This window comes from Ascidiella aspersa, chromosome 7 (assembly GCF_963924565.1).
Source record: "Ascidiella aspersa chromosome 7, kaAscAspe10.2, whole genome shotgun sequence".
NCBI lineage: Eukaryota > Metazoa > Chordata > Ascidiacea > Phlebobranchia > Ascidiidae > Ascidiella > Ascidiella aspersa.
In genome coordinates this window covers 10,555,675-10,573,562 of record NC_139453.1, presented here as the reverse complement: position 1 = coordinate 10,573,562, position 17,888 = coordinate 10,555,675, and the positions used below count along the sequence as shown (strand labels likewise).

At 36.7% G+C, this 17,888-nt stretch overlaps 1 protein-coding gene across 1 annotated transcript; it reads right to left on the bottom strand.

Annotated features, from left to right (window-relative positions):
• Positions 1–9,986, bottom strand: LOC146137684 (asparagine--tRNA ligase, cytoplasmic-like). The gene is made up of 14 exons (XM_083394821.1): positions 9,884–9,986; positions 9,589–9,737; positions 9,326–9,409; positions 8,674–8,772; positions 8,258–8,336; positions 7,869–8,026; positions 7,688–7,774; positions 6,854–6,988; positions 6,200–6,399; positions 5,297–5,432; positions 4,721–4,811; positions 3,394–3,548; positions 2,563–2,694; positions 1–1,505 (listed from the first exon to the last, which is right to left on the bottom strand). The coding sequence occupies exons 1-14, from the start codon at positions 9,927–9,929 to the stop codon at positions 1,374–1,376; spliced, it is 1,683 nt and encodes a 560-aa protein (XP_083250947.1). The 5' UTR covers positions 9,930–9,986; the 3' UTR covers positions 1–1,373.
• Positions 9,987–17,888: the final 7,902 nt, after the last annotated feature.

The window sequence follows — 17,888 nt, the reverse complement described above, 5'->3', positions numbered from 1 at the left end:
TTATAAATTTTGCTCATGCGGTTTAGAGACAGACCAACACTAGAATTGCTTTCGTCGAATACGTACAACAACAGAAACTTTTCACTATGCATACCATCGTACAATAGTTGCTATGTGCAAAACAACATTAAATAGGTCCAAGTACGCTGGAATATCTTGTGGTTAACACGTATACCACGTAAGGCAGGGGTTCTTAAACTGGGGTCCGTGAACTAGTTTTAGGGGGTCCATGAAGGCCTAATTAAAGAACTAGTGTATACTTAAAGTTATTAATTTTTAAAAGAAAACACTTTAATTAAAAATTAAACGGTTTTGTACTGAATGTATAGTTAAGACTCCATTTAACTTTCACATTTCGCGGACCGAAATAACAGAGTCCTGAAGTCTATTTGTATTGTGACGTCAATTTATGACGTCATTCTGGAGCATTTCTTGTCTACCGGGGTCCATGCAAAGCAAACAAAAAATAATTTTAGGGGTCCGCGGTAAAGAAAAGTTTAAGAACCCCTGACGTAAGGTAACTTAACTGTAAGTATATGATTGGCGAGAATAGCTATTTCACATGTAATTATGATAGAAATTTGTCGCCACAAAACGTAAAATGGCTTATGACACCACATTTCACAAGAGTATAGTTTCATGCAGAGACGGTGGTACAGAAATGGCATTAGATTCAATAAATACAACAAGTACGGCTATTACGGATCTTAAAGTAAAATGCCATCTTACACAAAATATGAGAATTCATTGCTGAATCAGGTCGTAATTCGTTCAGGCCAAACAACATAACAACAACATTTGTTAATCTCACGATTTCGAAATGCATATTACTTCCCCAAACCCACAAACGCATAAAAAACGTTTATATTTCAAGTAAACGTTCCTGTTATAAATAGTAGTGGTGTAAACAAATTACAAAAAATGTAATTTTTCTTAAAGCTGCAAGCCGTGTAGCAAAGATGGAGGGCGGTTTGATCGAAATGTACAAAGCCTAAAATAGGCGAAACCAGAAACCCTGGTACAGATCTTAGATCGGCAAAACTTCACTTTAGCGTTATAGAATGCGATCATGAATGCGAACAATTTGTATTTAGTAGTATAAGGAGCGACAAAAAATATAATTGAATTCCAAAAACAACAGACACAAAAGACCCCTATTTCAAAAGAGAAAACACACGCACAGGTTAAATATGCACCATCTTTTAAAAATAGCCTATTACCCGTATTTATGCTTATTTAACATACATACATAGCTGCACTACAACTAAACCCATTGGCGAAAACGCGCGGGCTTCAGAATTTTTTAGTAATGTAGAAAGAGGGGCAAATACGGCATGGCTCAAAAAGGAGCAACTATAGAGTGGGCTACGACACTAGGGGCTGCAGCGTTCCAAGAAGCGTGGATAGAGGCAGACGTCGCGGATGTGGTATTGGTCGCAGAGCCAGGTGAGCAGACGCTCTAGGCCGAGACCGTAGCCGCCGTGGGGACAGGTGCCAAACTTTCGCTGCAAAAATGAAACAATGTTAGCTATGGCTTAAAAAATAGAATAGTTAAAGGGTGGCCGGGTCGCTACGGATGTGGTTGAAGCGGTTTACACGTCGGAAAAACGCAACATAATTTCGTGATATTTTACAATCGAAATTATCTTCATCCTCAAAAAAGCAGACTTGGGCAACTATTAAGTTTTTCCAAATTAGATCGTTTTGGAGTTTCCTCAAATTAGATTACAATCAAAATCAACGAATTTCTAAAAAATCAAATTTTAACTAGATTTACATTTAATTATTGGCCATCAATTTAATTTAAATCGCAAATTATTCTAATAAAAACGTGAGTGGCGTATGCCTTTTTGTGCTCTTTAGACCTTAAAAATGATATACAAGTCGTTCCAACCAACGAATTTTAATTGAAATTCTTTGTTTTAATTAAGTGACTAAAAATGCGGTTGGACAAAGTAGCATTTTTGGTAAAACACGAATTAGATTAGAACTAGAAATTTTAGAGCAAACCAGCAATTCCCAAACTAGATTAGAGTTAGAATTAGCTGCATTTTGCTCCAATTCATTTATTTAGAAATCTACAATTATCAAGTTCTAAGTCTGCCCCCAAGGGACAGGTACACTGACACGTCACTTGGAACCACCTAGGGCGACCGATAATATCGGATCGTTTGCGATGCCCGATAACAGTTACTTGTCAGAAAATAGAAAAGTAATAACTAAAGTTGCAACTACCTTCCTATCAATAAATCAAATTTTAGCTCTATTACATGGCATGTTTTTCTGCACTGACTATATTCCGTAATATTTGACTTTACCAAAGACGTATTTTGTATCCCGATCTCTCTTATATTTAAAGGTGTATTGTATTGAAACAGTTTCAAGACTAATTACGTTCTTACAATCCAAAAAAGTAAACATGTGAACCACTTAAATTGACGACCGATTCTATCCAATCACAATCCAAGCGGCAAATCAAATAGTAAGGCTTCATTCACGGGCCACGAAAGTTTGCAACCGATTTTGTCGAAAAAAAAAACACGTTAACGAAGGTTGCTTTACCTGATCGGTGTACCAGTAGTACTTGGCCGGGTCCACTCCCTCGGTCTTGTAAGCTTCCATCAGCTCGGCGTGGTCATTCATGCGCATCGACCCGCCCACGATCTCGCCTACGTTCGGCATCAGCAGGTCGACCTTTAAACCGCAAGTTTGAAAGTAAACAACAAAACAACTTGATTGACGTATTGCTGTGTTGCTGGGCGCCAGTTTAGTCAATCAATCTTTGAAATTTAAGACCTATTGCACCGTCAATCCGTCATTTATAGTTATGTCCGCTTATATTGGATCGGGGCTGGAACATTCGACACCCATAGGTTGGAAAACATCACCAAATGTCGGTTTTGTTGATTGTTTTAATTGTAGAAGATACATATACACTACACATAGTGTTTAGCTGTGATCTAGCTCTTCGGGAAGTGTTTTTTTATCAACGATAACGGCTTAACATATTCCCTTATTTAAAGTTGTTTATGGAGTAAGGCAATATTGCCATTGTTGTTTTTCTCGACTTTCTCCCCTCTGAGCCTTAGTAGCTTAGTTTGTAGAGCGACTGTCCCGGTATTACTGAGATCGTGAGTTCAAATCTCACCGCAGGCTGGTTGTTAATCCGTTCAACATTTACTGAATTTTTTTTTAGTCGTTGGAGATTTGTGCACCCATAAGTTCGCTTGCAAAAGTTTCAGTCAAGGGAATTGGCCTTACCCTTGCTGGCATGAAAATCCTTACATGATAGGTCTATACTAGGGAAGGAATCCTTAATGTAAAAACAGAAAAAATCACTAAACTTAAATAAAATGCACACGTGGTGGGTTAACAATCTCTTGCAACGCTCACCGATTCGGTAAGGCGTCGGTCGTCGGCGCACTTCTGCATGTAGAAGGACTTGATCTCAGCCGGGAAGCGACAGAGGAGGATCGGTTCGTTGATCTTGTCGGTCATCTTCCGCTCCGGCATCTCTGGGATGTCCTCACCGAACTCGTAGTAACTGCCTGGAGGAAGAAGAAAGTAGAGACGCTTGTTTAAACAAGGTTTCTTTTCAGATGTAGGTATCATTTTGAACGTTTCGAATAACTCTTTATTCATAAGAGTTTTTCGAAACGTTTAAAATGATACCTACTTCTGTATGGGCTTTGATATTCTTATTACGTCTTACACTAACCTCCAACCATTATGCTCCAAAGGGTCATTTTGCGTTATATGCAGCGTTTTCCCACCATTTTAATTTGAATTCGCCAGACAAACTTTTATGCCCTTTCAGTGTTAAAAGAGCTGCTCAAGTTTACTTGAAAAAAGCTCAAAAAAATTACATGGTAAATTGAAAAATCTTTGCTGGTATACAACCCTGTTTGATTATTTGATACTATTTATGATAGTTTGGACAGAAACGGCGGACGGTGAGGAATGGTTACACAAAAAAGACAAAATTACTTTACACTACTGACATTTCTAAATTTGCATAGAAAAATGATTATATCAACACCGCAGTTTAAAAAATTTCATAACCGTTTCAACCAAATGTACACATTTATTTATACAACGCAGAATTACTAGCGAACTCTATTTGACTATAGTTCGATGAATTAAAGTGACATGTAAGAAATTTGTAATTTTAATAATTATAATCTTTGAATTGCTTGTGTGCACTTCTTTTAGTTCTATTTTAATTTGCGTTTTTACCAAATATGCTACTTTGTTGAACGGCTTTTTTAAATTGCGCAGCCGAAAGAAGGTTTTTAGAAAAACAGTTAGTTTATTAGGCCTGAAAAGAGCCAATCTTGGTGCACTAAAATTCATATCATGAGGCAAAAAAATGTGTTTATCTTAAAATTGATTGCGAATTGACTTTGGTGTATTTCTAGTTCCGATTTCAGTTAAATTCTCGGTTTCGGGAATTCGGATATTCTTAGTTTAATATTCCTTTGGAAAAACCGTTAGGCATTAATTTTAATTCAAAAAACTGAAAAAAAATACTAGTTGTTCAAGTCTGATTAACGAAATGACTTATTATAGCTCGTAGCAATACAGGAGGTGAATGTTATAAAATGCGGGTTGTATTTCACTAGCCACTCAATCACAGTTTTGGGCATCGAAACGACAACAATACACTTAAATACGAATAACGTGTGACCAAAGAACATATAATGTAGTTTCTTATCCCTACCGTCTTCCTTTGTAATGTCGTTTGCTTTCAAGTATTTAATTGCTTCGGAGTATTCCATTCTCCTGAAGGGTCGCTTTGGAGCCACAAAGTTCTGCGAGAACGACAAAAAGCGTTTAACACATTAAAAAAAATGGAAATAACTTACAACTCAGTTCGTTAAGAAAATGGTCTGTAAGTTGCGCTGTTCGTATAGAGGGCAAAAAGGGCCCGTGAAACGTAATATGTGAAATAGGACTTGTATGTCTACAACTGAACTCTACAACAGGGTTGCACACACACATTTATAAAATCAAATTCAAAGAGTTTTTCAAGAAAAATGTATCTTTTCGAAAAAGTCAAAAGGGATCACTTCACTAGTTTTTACTAAATTCGAAAACCAACCATAAATGGTATAGCAAAGTCTATAATAACAAATAGTTTAAAAACTAGTTTTACAACAGTACTTTTTAATGTTACACACGTAACCTAAGCTGGTCATAAAAAATTGTAAAGCCTTTTTGTTTTTTTATTAGGACTTTCTAATACACAAATTGATTAAAGACTTTGTGGCAGCTGGTATTATAAACTTGAGTGTACCGGGTTCAAATCCTTCACCAGCTGCCCGGCAGGTCCCTTGAGAACTTTGTCGACCACGTCTGCGATAAGATCTTCCAGTCTATCAAGGAGGTCTTCAAAGCTGATGAAGGAACACTCCGCCTCCACATGGGTGTACCTGGCAAATTAAAAGCGAATGATCAAGATCGGATTTTTGCATGAATTTGGAATCTGATTGTTGTCTATACCACATTAGAAGCGGGTGTGTGGTGATACAAGTGTTATGATAACTTTAGCCAATGGCTTGACTTTTGAGTCTTGAGCACAATTATTGGATTTGGTTTACATGACTGTGGTTTTTGATGAAAGTTTGTTTGTAAGTCATATGCCTCGTTTTTGTCGTTTACGAGTCAAAATATCGCTTAGGATTGAACAAATTAACAATTTTAAGAGTTTATGATTTTATTTTGATGAAAACTAGCTACACCAGTGATGCTCAACCGGGTGAACCGGGTGCCATTTTCTAATGCTCAAAGGTGACGAGAGATATTTGAGAATCTTTGAGAATCTAAATTTGTCCAACTCCTACAACTTTTTTTGTGTAAGATTAGAGTGGAATAAATCCAATTATAACTTCCTACGTTGTGTAGAGTTGATGTGTGTTGTTCCAGTTTCGTTTATTGTGACATTCTAGCGAGCTACCAAACGAAAATTCTTCTATTTGTTATTTCCGCAATCTATTTATTATTTCTGAGGGGTGCCGCAAGTCATAAAAGGTTGAGAACCACTGAGCTATATCAATGACTTATAACTGGGAATTCAAAGTGACTTGTTTGCACTACAGCAAAAACTACCACTCGGTACGCGGTGTCGACTGCGGTCCAATACCAACGTTCCGTACTTCTAAGCACAAAGCGGCAAGAAGCAAATTAGAAGCTCCCTTACTCGGCCAAATGGCGGCGCGTGCGACTCTGCTCGGCGCGATACGACTCGGCTAGACAGAAGACGTCGCCCATAGACGGGAGACAGGTTTCGAGGTAAAGCTGCGATGATTGGGTGAGATAGGCTTGCTCGCCGAAGAAGTCCAACTTGAAGAGGGTAGAGCCCCCCTCGCACTGGGTCTGCACCAAGCAGGGTGGGGTCACCTGGAAAGGGGTTGAGTTAAAAAATAAATACACTGTAATAATAATATTAAAAATATCGCATTATGCTTTAATATTTGTTGTTCAATGTTTTGGCGACCTATGAAAAGTCTCCTTCTTAGGGTGAACGATATAGAACACTTATGCAATACATGTAATACTTTATAAATATAATCACAAGAGGATCTAGTTTTGATTAATATACATCATCCATATATAACAAAAACTTGTAAAAGTGGCAACATTTGTAGAATTTTACCCATTTGTTAGTAACAGAAAGACGGAAAATATGAAAACTTTGCACAGGTTAAAATATCTTAGTGAGGGGGTATCGCTTTAAAAATGTATACAGCCAATTAAGCGAGGTACAACTAAACACGGCAAAAAAACAGTCACATGTTAAGAGGCAAAGTAAGGAAGTAAGAAGAGAAACAAAAGAAGGGTATAGTGTGGTTACCTCGCAGTAGCCTCGCTCGAAGTAGTGATCACGGAAAGCCTGCATCAGATAGGATCTGATTCGTAGGATCTTGGACGTCTTCTCTCCTCTAATGACCAAGTGCCGGTTGTCCAGCTTGATGTCAACATCGGCATCCTACACAAGCAATTAAATGCTTAAAAAATGGAAGGAAAGATGTGCTCGCTTTACGATGCTTGAATGAGTGGAAGTTTTCTGCAGCAGGCCGAAAGTTTTACTGTTTCGGTTTAAAAGTGTGAAATATATATAATATATAGTAAATGCAACAAATTAATATAAATTTTTAATTTAAACAAAAAATTAAGGTAACATCACTGTTGTTATAACTTGTCGGTTTCCATGTTGAAACTTCTTTAAAAAACAGAAGACTTTAGCCAAAACATCCTATTTGCTAGCCAAATAATAATTTTAACATGGCTGATAAATCTAAGTTCACATATAAACCAAGTCGACTTCCAGACAAGTTTTGTAGTATTACATATATTCAAAACGAAAAATGACATTTATCTTGCTTGAAATCGTGCCTCAAAGGAAATTAAAAGAATCACACATTACCAACAAATTACAATTTTAATGAGGATGTGGAAGGACTGGGCTGGTCATTTAGAAATACCAATTATATGTTCTCTAAACTAGATTTATAGCCTCGGGACATAGATAGAGTGCCATAGTTCTTTCGGCTTATTTTGGCAAAACAATAGTACAGAAAAACTATTATTCTATCTTAACTATATTTTTCTAGAAAAATAATAAGGTTTAAAATTTAGTCGAAATACACTTTATTTATGTAAAAATATATTTGTCGTTGAATGTTACCTGGTTGAGAACATTTTCAATACCACCAGGTGGGGCAAGACCAACAAGTTCCCAATAATCGCAAACAAGCTCATGGCCTCCTGGTGCCTAATAAAAAACAAGGGTTTACGAGCTAGAACGTAACAACTAACAATAAACACAAAATATTATTTTAATTAGGCTCATGAAAGACTTTACTAACCGATTTTCCCTCTGGAACTTTGGTTATCGTGCCATACAGGGTTACGGTGCTTTCGGGGTTGAGTATTATTGCATTGTAGGTCTGACAAAGTTTGTCGTTTAAGATTGCCTGCAGATAACCAGTGCCGTCTCTCAGCACCATGAAGAGCATGGTCTTGCCTACAAAAAAATGTAAATTTTAAAAAGAAATGCATAAATTGCCTAGTGTTGCAAACTTGAAAGTTAAAAAAAAAAACAGTCACTAAGTCATTGATTCATCGAGTCAACCCAAAATATCAAATAAAAACCTAGGCGGAACTTAAATTTTACTTATGGAAATCGTTTATTCCCTTTTGAGTCAGGATAATTAACAAGAAGTATATTTCTAAATTTTTTTAATCAAGTCCTTACCCTGTCTTCGCAATCTGTGAACCCATCCAGAAACTTTAACCCTTTGATCGCGATTCTTTTCACAGTCCACAATCCTTACCTAAAAAATCAAAACAGGATATTAAAAATATGCAAATTATTAATTTTAGTTAAAAACACTGAAGGACGTTAAAACTTTTTTTTATACGCATAAACAGCCAGACACCAACTGAATCATTTTTTCCTGCATTACTTCAAACAATTTACAAGATGAATAGCAAACTTCTGTAAAAATTTGAAGTTGCAAATAATCCTAGGTTGGGTTGGCAACTTTAGTTGAATTTGAAGTGAGAATTTTGGCGCTTAATATGTTGCCTGACGGGGTTTATCACAGAAACACTGCGAATAACACAAAAAAATAAATGGTAACAAAAAATCGTTCTTTTTATATATTATACCTTTGTTGCTTTCGGAAGGGTCTGATCCTCAGAGATTATAATTTTCTTTGCTTCTTCCAGGTTTTTCTCCCTTCTTTCAGCGTCCTCTTGTTCTTTTTTCTGTATAAAAAGCAACAGTTAATACCACAAAATTTAATAGTTTTAACTTTTCTCTACTAGAAGGTTTAGCTAAATTAATTCAATAATTCTAGTTTCTTTAAAATTGCAATGTGTTTCAAACCTAAGTATTTTGCAAATACGACAAATATCTCAACATGAAGATTGATCAATTTAAATAGAAAGTTAGTAGGACATTAAATTTTCAAGGTTTATAGTGGCACTGTCTTGTAAGTTTAAACTGAATAGTATATTCATGTCAAGAATATTTTCCCGAAGTCTTTTACCAAAATTCTGTCATATATACTCTAAAAAGGTTTTTTCATTGTTCATCAAAAAGACCAGAAATATTTCCTGGCAAAATACATTACTGGCAAGGTTTAGTGCTTGCCACAAAAAAAAAAATCTTTGACATAAAGGAACTTGAATGAAGTCAAATGACAATATGTCTACCACCAAGGTAATATTGAGCTTATAAAATAGTTTTAAATTAACCTGACTATGTAGAACATATTTCTTTTTGTGGGTATGTTAAAAATGAAATTAAGTGTGGAACCTTTCTCGCTTGATTTTTTCGTAACTCAGCAGCAAACATCTTGACTTGTTTTTTCATCTGAGCTTTGGCAATCAGGTCATATTTCTATAAAAAAAACAATGTTTAACTATATACAGTAAATGTAAAAATGAACTAATCTTCCACAATAAGTTTAGGGATTTTATACACACATATACATACAAAAGCAACGTATTATCAAAACATTTAACAAGCCGTTAGAAACCATGGAAACAGTAAATTTTAACAAAACGTCAAACCCAAACCTTGCTATCCTCTTTTGAATCCACATAGATATTTGGAAATGGTTCCTTGCCATATGAAAGCATAGCAGCCAACACAGTCTTGTAAGGTTTCGCCTCAGAACCATCTCCTGTGTTATCACATCCAGACTTTTCGCTGGTGTATAGCTCACCTGTAAAATAAACAAAAAATTTCATGTAAACATCAGTCAATTCAGGTACTAGATATTATATTGCAAATTTGTTATTAAATGAACATAAAAGTTAAATTTTAGATAAATAAGGAGCAATTATTATTTGGTTGTAGTTAACAACCAACCTAGCACTAAGTCCTTAACTTCTTGTTGCATATCACCTTCAGCCATCAAGCTTTTATCTGATGCTCCACTTAAAAAAAATCAGATTGTGACACAGCTCAATCTAAAAAAATACAATGACCAACAAATGTTTACTTAAATATGAAAAGTTAATTTGTTCGGCAAATATAAGAATATTCAGCGCTGGATTAGAATCCTACCAAAACGTTTAAACAGTTAATAAATCAACGCACAATTTTTGGTTGGGGTTATAACTTTGGGTGTGGGTGGTCAAGTAAAATTTTATTTTTAAATAATAATATTGCTTGACCCACCCAAAGCCGCACCCTAACACAAGTGTGCATTGTGGTGGAATTCTAGAATATTGTGGATATCGGGTAACCGAACTTCAAAAGCGGGTTAGCGTTTGGGTACAGGTTAAGCAATATTATTAAAAAACAAATAGGGGGGCTGGTCTAGAATCCTACAACAATTATAAAATCAACGCACAATATTTGGGTAAGGGTTAGCGTTTGGGGGTGGTGGGTCAAGTATTATTACATTCATCATTTAATAATAATACTTGACCCACCCCTACCCAAACCGACACCCTAACCCAAATATTGCGCAGAAAAACAGTTGCAAACTAATTTTATAGCGGTTTAGCGATTTTCAAAATTACGAACTTCGGGAACCGGCCCATTCTTCCATATATGGGAGATGGATCGATTCCCGTACTTCGAATTTTATATAGCGTATAACGCAGATATAGCAAACTACCATTTTTTCTTTGTTAAAAACACCAAAAAGAAAAATGACCAATTTCCATACAGGTTTGGCCGGTATAGCGCCAGCGGTACCCAAGTTACCACGCGTCATTTATAAACACAAGTTGGTTGTAGTCATTCGACCGTGATGAACTATTGCGTCATGCATGTTTTTACGTTGTTAGAAAGTATCTATTTGCTCAAGAAAGCCGTTGTTTACCAAGCTAATTCGGTAAAAATATTACCAAACGAATACATTACGTAATACAACAGAATTAGACTTGTGACGTAAGGTGAAAATATATTTAATACTGTATCACCAGTGGTATCACCAGTGGTGAAAGCAAGGCCTATAGATAGGTGGTGAAAGTAAGCCGGGACCGGACTGAAACGACATTTCGGGGAAAATTTTAATGTTTATTGACATTTTAGCATTTGATATGCAATATTACTCGATATTGCCTAATTTGACGTCACTTTACACGTGACCGTTGTTCCTGACGCGTGACTAACGCCAAACTGACCGTTTTCAGCGTTTCATATTGATTCTATTTTATGCTTTCTACTGAATACGTCTTGCTGATAGCGGCTTGAATTACCGCTTCGATGCATCGTTGTGTTTCTGAGATTTGTAAATATACTCAACGGGCAATATACTGAGTGAAGTAACTTTGTCTAGAGTTCAAGAACTTAAGGACATGTATTTTAGCGGCCTGCTCCTTCGGAGTCAGATACGAAGACGTGTAAGAGACTTAGGCAGTCGTCGGCTCTCGTCTTAAGAGCCACCGCCTTCCTACTCCTAAATACACACCTCTCTTCGCTAAATTCATTTCCTACCAAGCTGGTCGCTAAATTACAATATTTTAAAAATAAACTTAATCAACAATCAGTGATTTGTATTTTAAACCTATAGCAGTCTTGTAGTTTTTCTTTGTTTTTTGGTGACTGCCTGAGTTTCCATAAAAAAACAAGCAAATAACTCTGCGAGGAATGTGCTTAAAAACTTCAGATTTTCTCTTACGTTTCAAAGACGTAATTGGTAATGTTTTAGTAAAAGGCTTTAAAATAATTTAGAACAAAATGAAAAATATTGGCCCAGGCTAATTTTAATGAATAAAAAATTGTTTATTTGCTCGGGTTATTCTTCCTTTTTACGTAAATCTTGTTTTACATTTTCGTATACAGCTTGTATTCTACCACAGCTTGAAATTCAAGTCATTTACCGGTATAGTTTTTTTAAAACAATGTCGTAAGCGATGACCCTAAAATGTTTGCACGTAGTAAGTGATTTGAAAATATCTTTGTATTTAGAAAGAATTGGCGACATTTCAAGCGAACAGTGAGTTAATTATATTGTGCAATTTAACTCGAACAAAAAATCAATAGATCCCTTCTTTACACAAAGTGATACCAAACCTAACTACATGCTAAGCTCAGTATTTTTTATTGTTTATGAAAAAAGGCCTGCACAACGGATGTACAAGTAAGCAAAACACTTCCTGTTTGATGATGTCCAGAAATGCTTAAGATGTAGCCTACACAGCGAACTATGAGGCGTGGTTAAGGGATAAATACAGAACAGTTTTTTTCCCGTAAAGCTCATTATGACAGGTTATTTAACAGAAAGTTAACCTAATTGCGTTTCCGTATACCTTACCCACAGGTGCGGATCCAGAAGGGACATAAGGCTTTAACCAACAAACTATATTTTTGCAGTATTTTACTAAATAAATGCAAATTTGTCGCGTGTCGCGCGAGTTTCATTTCATTTTACTATGTTTTTCTCCGTTTTAAGAAAGTATATTCAGCCCAAGGCGCCATGCAAACTGTGGTTCGTTGAGTTGTGTTAATTATAGCTCTACGTAGTGCAATTTCTGCAAATTTAGACTATAAAGACCATTATTTCGAGCATCATGCAAATCCCTTTTGTACGCTCAATGGGTCACCTATGATTTTAACTTATTGAAAAAGAGCAAACACAATTTTGGACTGGATTTCGGTTGCATGTATTTGAATAGATTAAATATTTTATGAAGTCGCGGTGTGGCGCAACTTTGTGACGTCATTGCTAATAAATGCCACCCTAAACCAAAACTATGAATCCGGCCTTCTTAGCCATTAGGAGTTAAACACCAACAAAAATACGATCACGCTAATGCTAAACATCATTAAAAACCCCTTTGTTTAACTTCGAAAGTGTTTAGGCCTATTTAAAGCAACCAGTTGGGTTTGCAAACCAATTATCTTTTTCCGCTCAACTGCCTTGTTTTTTGTCCTGGTAGCAGCACTGTATAAAGGCAAGTTGTATTCAATTCTCGACCAGCTTTCAAACGTGCCTCATTGGGTAAAACTAGAAAGCAACCTTATGAAGCACGGTTATGAGAAAGCTGGTTGAGAATTCGATACAATTTGCCTCTATAATGCCACCTAATGACTGCATTTGGGGTTAGACAAATACGGCCCCTGACGAAATTTTGGATTTTTGGATTATTTGCAGTCGTATAGGTCAGGTTGTGTAAAAGATTTGCACAATTAAATCTCCGGTTACTGCACTCAACAAGAGGCAACATGAAACCAGTTCAGGCGGGCGACGTTCTGTACAAGTTGCTGGAACCCGGTCAAACGGAGGAATGCGTCGCGTTCACTTACGCCAACTTTACTCGGCACTTTTGTATGGCCAAGATCTTTAAAGTGCCACCGGAAGATTTGCGTGAAAGGCACAAGCGAATGACCGACAGTATGATCAGAACAGGTGCTTCCATCGGCGCTTTCGATACGGCGAGTGGCGAGATGGTCGGTATTTTGCTGAACAGCATTCATACAGCAAACGTAAAGTCGAGTGAAAGCGACTATTTGCACATTACGAACTGCGACGCCACCGAAGCCTTCAAGAATTACGCACGATTTTTGGTCTGGATCAAACGCGGCGCTTTGGACGCTATCGGGTCTAAGAAGTTTCTGGAAAGAGATATACTGGCTGTGGATCCCAGGTTTCAACGGCGTGGTATTGGAATTCAACTAATGAGGCTCTGCGATACCGTAGCAAAGGAGCTTGGGTGCGACTCGACGTTTGGCGTGGCGGCGTCGGCATTCGCTTGGAAGGCGCTGGAACGCGACGAGAAGGCGGTTTTGCTCTGGGAAGTGAAATATTCCGATTACGTCGACCCCGTGACCAGCAAAAAAAACGGACTCCGAGATTTCCGACGTTCACACGCACGCCAAAGTGTTTACGGCAAACTATAGGTTTATGGGGCTTAAGACAATGCTTCCTAAACTTTTTTATTCCGTGGCCCATTTTTTTTATAAAACATTTCGTGGCCCAACGTCTGCCGTAAACCTTTTAGTACAGCCTCGTGCGCATATTGTCCAAGTTTGATGGTTATCACAGCGAAATTGCCTGTCTGCACTTCATATTCAGACAAGTTTTGATAAATATATTAATGCTAACAACAACTAATAAATATTTTTGCTATCATTTCATTTTTAGATTTATTTTTAGCATGTCTAATAGCAAGCTAAACAAGCAAAATATAACCAAATTTGACCTGCCCTATAGGGTTAATAGGTAATAAAAATCATCTTAAGACTAAAGCAAGCAACTTATCGAGGCAATAATTTATTTCGTCCTAAATAATTTATTTTACGACGGAATATTTTTAGGTGTTCCTGTATGTTTCACCTCTCGCGGTGGCTATAATGCAGGGGTGGGCAAACTGCGGCTCTCCGGCAAGTTTTTTGTGGCTCTTCTATAGTCGAATCGTAAAATTCCAAACAAAAGTAAAGGCCACCAAGAGTACCGTTTATAAACGTTTTTCTCTTTTTATTTCTTTATTTAGGCCAGCATCTCGGTTATGACGTGGCACTAAACAGTTAGTTGCTGCAAGCCAACGCAATTTCATTGCTAAGGTTTCTGAGATTAGCAAATCAAACAAAAGACTAATATTGATAAATAAAGTGCTTGTTGCTTTGTTACATGCAATTCTGTTATTATTGCTGAACTTGCATTATTTACCGGTTTTGTATTGAAATATTTTAGTGGCTCTCTGGTACTTGTATTTTCTGCAAATGGCTCTTCGGTTGAATAAATTTGCCCACCCCTGCTATAATGCATAATGATTAACAATAAGTAGTTTTTATAACTTACTTAGCTGCTAGGTATTTATTTTTGCACTACTTCATTTCTCGTGCTGTGTGCACTGTGCAGCCTCATTTTGTCGCCCCCTTGCAGCCTGCCGCCCCTGGCGCAAAGCCAGAACCGCCAAGTGGCTGCTATGCCACTGTCAAGGTGTAGGGGTAATCTTATTATTTGTTCTCACAAACAACTTTATGACGTGACGTAAACGCAGATAAACATTTGACCGTGCCTATAAACAAATAACAAAAGAGACGTTACTCGTTAACACGCCTCTGCTAAATGCCTTTATGGCCAGGCGTTGTGTACAAATGCTTAACGAGACGGCATCTTAACTTAATCAGTAAATCACAGCTGAAATAATGTAACGGACAGACTTTATTATGCTGGACTGTGTTAGTACTGTACCATGGACTTTAAGCTATTCCTGTAAGTTGATTGCCGTTCTGATGTTCTCAATAAACTCAGATCGGTTTAATACCTTGATGTGGCTAAACTGTTATAACTTAGAACACGAAACCTTCAACTCAACTTCGATCACCTCAAACAAACGAACTCGGATTCAAATCATAGCAGAAACCAGCATCAGTTTCAAATCAATTCAGTTTGGCCCTAGAAAGGAACCTGTAAATGGCAGTGTCAATAAACTGCTTGGGGTAACCATTCATCATCAACATTTTTGAAATATTGTGGAATTCAAGGTGCATTCCCATGTAAGTGTTACAAATTCTGTAAGCCCGTTGCAATAGGCTATTTATCAGGTTGCGCTTGTACCTAAATGGCACAAAATTTCACCATCTAGTAAGGAGGTCTGTATTGGTAGGCTTGCGATACACGTGAGTACTGTGTCCGTTAGGCATTTTTTAACCAGTACATCCAGAAAAGGCAGGTTATTTTCCTTTTCCAACTCACAGGTAAACTTGATATTTGGATAGATGCCTTTTAGAGTGCAGAGAAAAGCCACAATTTCATCACTGTTGTAGAATGCGGCAAAAATGTCATCTACATAGCGGCATAAAAGATGGGGTTGTGCTGGGTTTTCTGAGGTTTGATCAATTACCCAGTTCATGAAAACATCAGCAAGAAGAGGGGCGATCGGAGAACCCATTGCGATGCCGTCGATCGGTGTGTAATTTTTTTTTCCTAAATTGAAATGATGTCATTGCAAGTCCAATTTAACATTTTCTTGAACTCAGATTTCTTGAGTCCATGAAATAACTTGACACCTTCCTTGTATATGTTGTTGAGAATCAGGTTGGTGGTAAACTCAACTGGAATGTTAGTGAACCGGCTTTTTGCATTGTAGGATACCATGACCTTATCATACATTTGTGTGTGGTTAACACGGTTGACGAACTCAAACGTATCTCTTATATTGGTGGGATGTGCGCGTAGTGGTTGCAGCTCCTATAAACCGAATTCTGCAAAATTGATGCCAGGGTGTGCTGTTGGATCGTTGATGGTAAAGCAACGTGGCATGAGTTTGTTTTGATTTAGTGTATTAGTTAGCTTAGCAGAGGCTAATCTAGGTGGAGGCCATGTGCGTAAATTTTCCATGTTTAAAGAAAAACAGATAAACGTGGAATAAAAATATAAATCATAGTTATTAACGAACACATTAAGGAGTGAAAATCGTCACTGTAACTGAGAATTACCTTACTTCTTTTATTGGACTTGGTAACCATGTATTGTAACTTGCTAACCATTTGTAATCATTACGGCGAATTAATTGTTACTAACTAAATTTAGTATAACCGTGTTTTAAGAATTACTGGACGGGCGGAAAGAATTAGATTGGTGACCCTTTCCCTAATTAAGATCAAATAGGCTTTAAGCACTCGATGCAGCTTTGCGTTCTTGTAACTCAAATGCTTTTTCATCTACCAGCCTATATACTGTCTCATAAGCAGGTTTAAGGAATTATTTAAAGATTTAAAGAACAACCTGGGACCAATTTATAGTTCAACGTCGGCCAAATTTGTCGATTACTTGAATCCCGCTTGCGGATCCGACACTAAAATAAGTGCCGGATATAATATTTTATAAAATAACGGTAACCTACAGTAAATAGTTGCCCAAACAAAACTACTGTTAAAAATCAGCGAATGAAACCTTCACCAGAATAACAAGTTGTACGCGTCACAACGAACACACCCAGCAAGTAGCCTAATTCTTTCGTTAATGACATAAATGGAACTTCACTAAAAAAATTGGGTTATTGTACCACAAGTTAGAAATTGCAACGATTGATTACGACTTAACAATTACATTTCTTAAATTTGATTAACTTCGTCGCAAGACAAATTAAGGTTGCAGAAGTCAAATATATAGATTACAGAAACAGTCTATCTTAACGCCAAAGTATGAATAGAAACTACTTGTAAGTTTAATGTCATATCAACTTGCTTTCATTTTGTATATAAAGTATTTCAATTGTGTTTCGCTTGCTATCTGTGATACGTTTTTGGTACACAAATAGACAAAAAATAAGAAATTACCATCATTCGGTGCGCCACATATTTCGGAAGTATTTTCCAAAAGGTTCACAAACACAAAATTTTTTAAACCTCTGTATTACCCCATAACACAATAAAGTTTTGTAAATTTTGTCCATGGTGTTTAGAAATAGACAAAGAGTAGATGCAAAACAACAATAAATGTCTTCATTAAAGCAATACCAATTTAAATGACTATATTTCACATTTAATACTGATCGAAAAATGTCGTCACAAAACGTAAAATAGACGTATAAGATATCACATTTCACAAGGGACTAGTTACATGCGGAGAAGTTGATACAAAATCGGTATTTTAACAAATAAATACAACAATTACGGTTATTGAGGGTCTAATAAAATGCCATATTACACAAAATAGTTCAATTCTTTGCGGTAGCACCAACACGTCGTACTTCGTTGAAAGCATACAACAAGTGTTAATCTCGTAATTTCAAAAATGCACATTAAACCTTCAAACAGACAATTACCGGTACGCCCAAAAACGTTTGGACGAAATATTTCAAATAAGCGTTTCTGTAATAAATGGTAATGGTGTTAAGGCAAACAAAGAGATGAATGGTGTTACATCATGGAAATGCACAAAGCCTATAAACCAGTTATGATTACGACA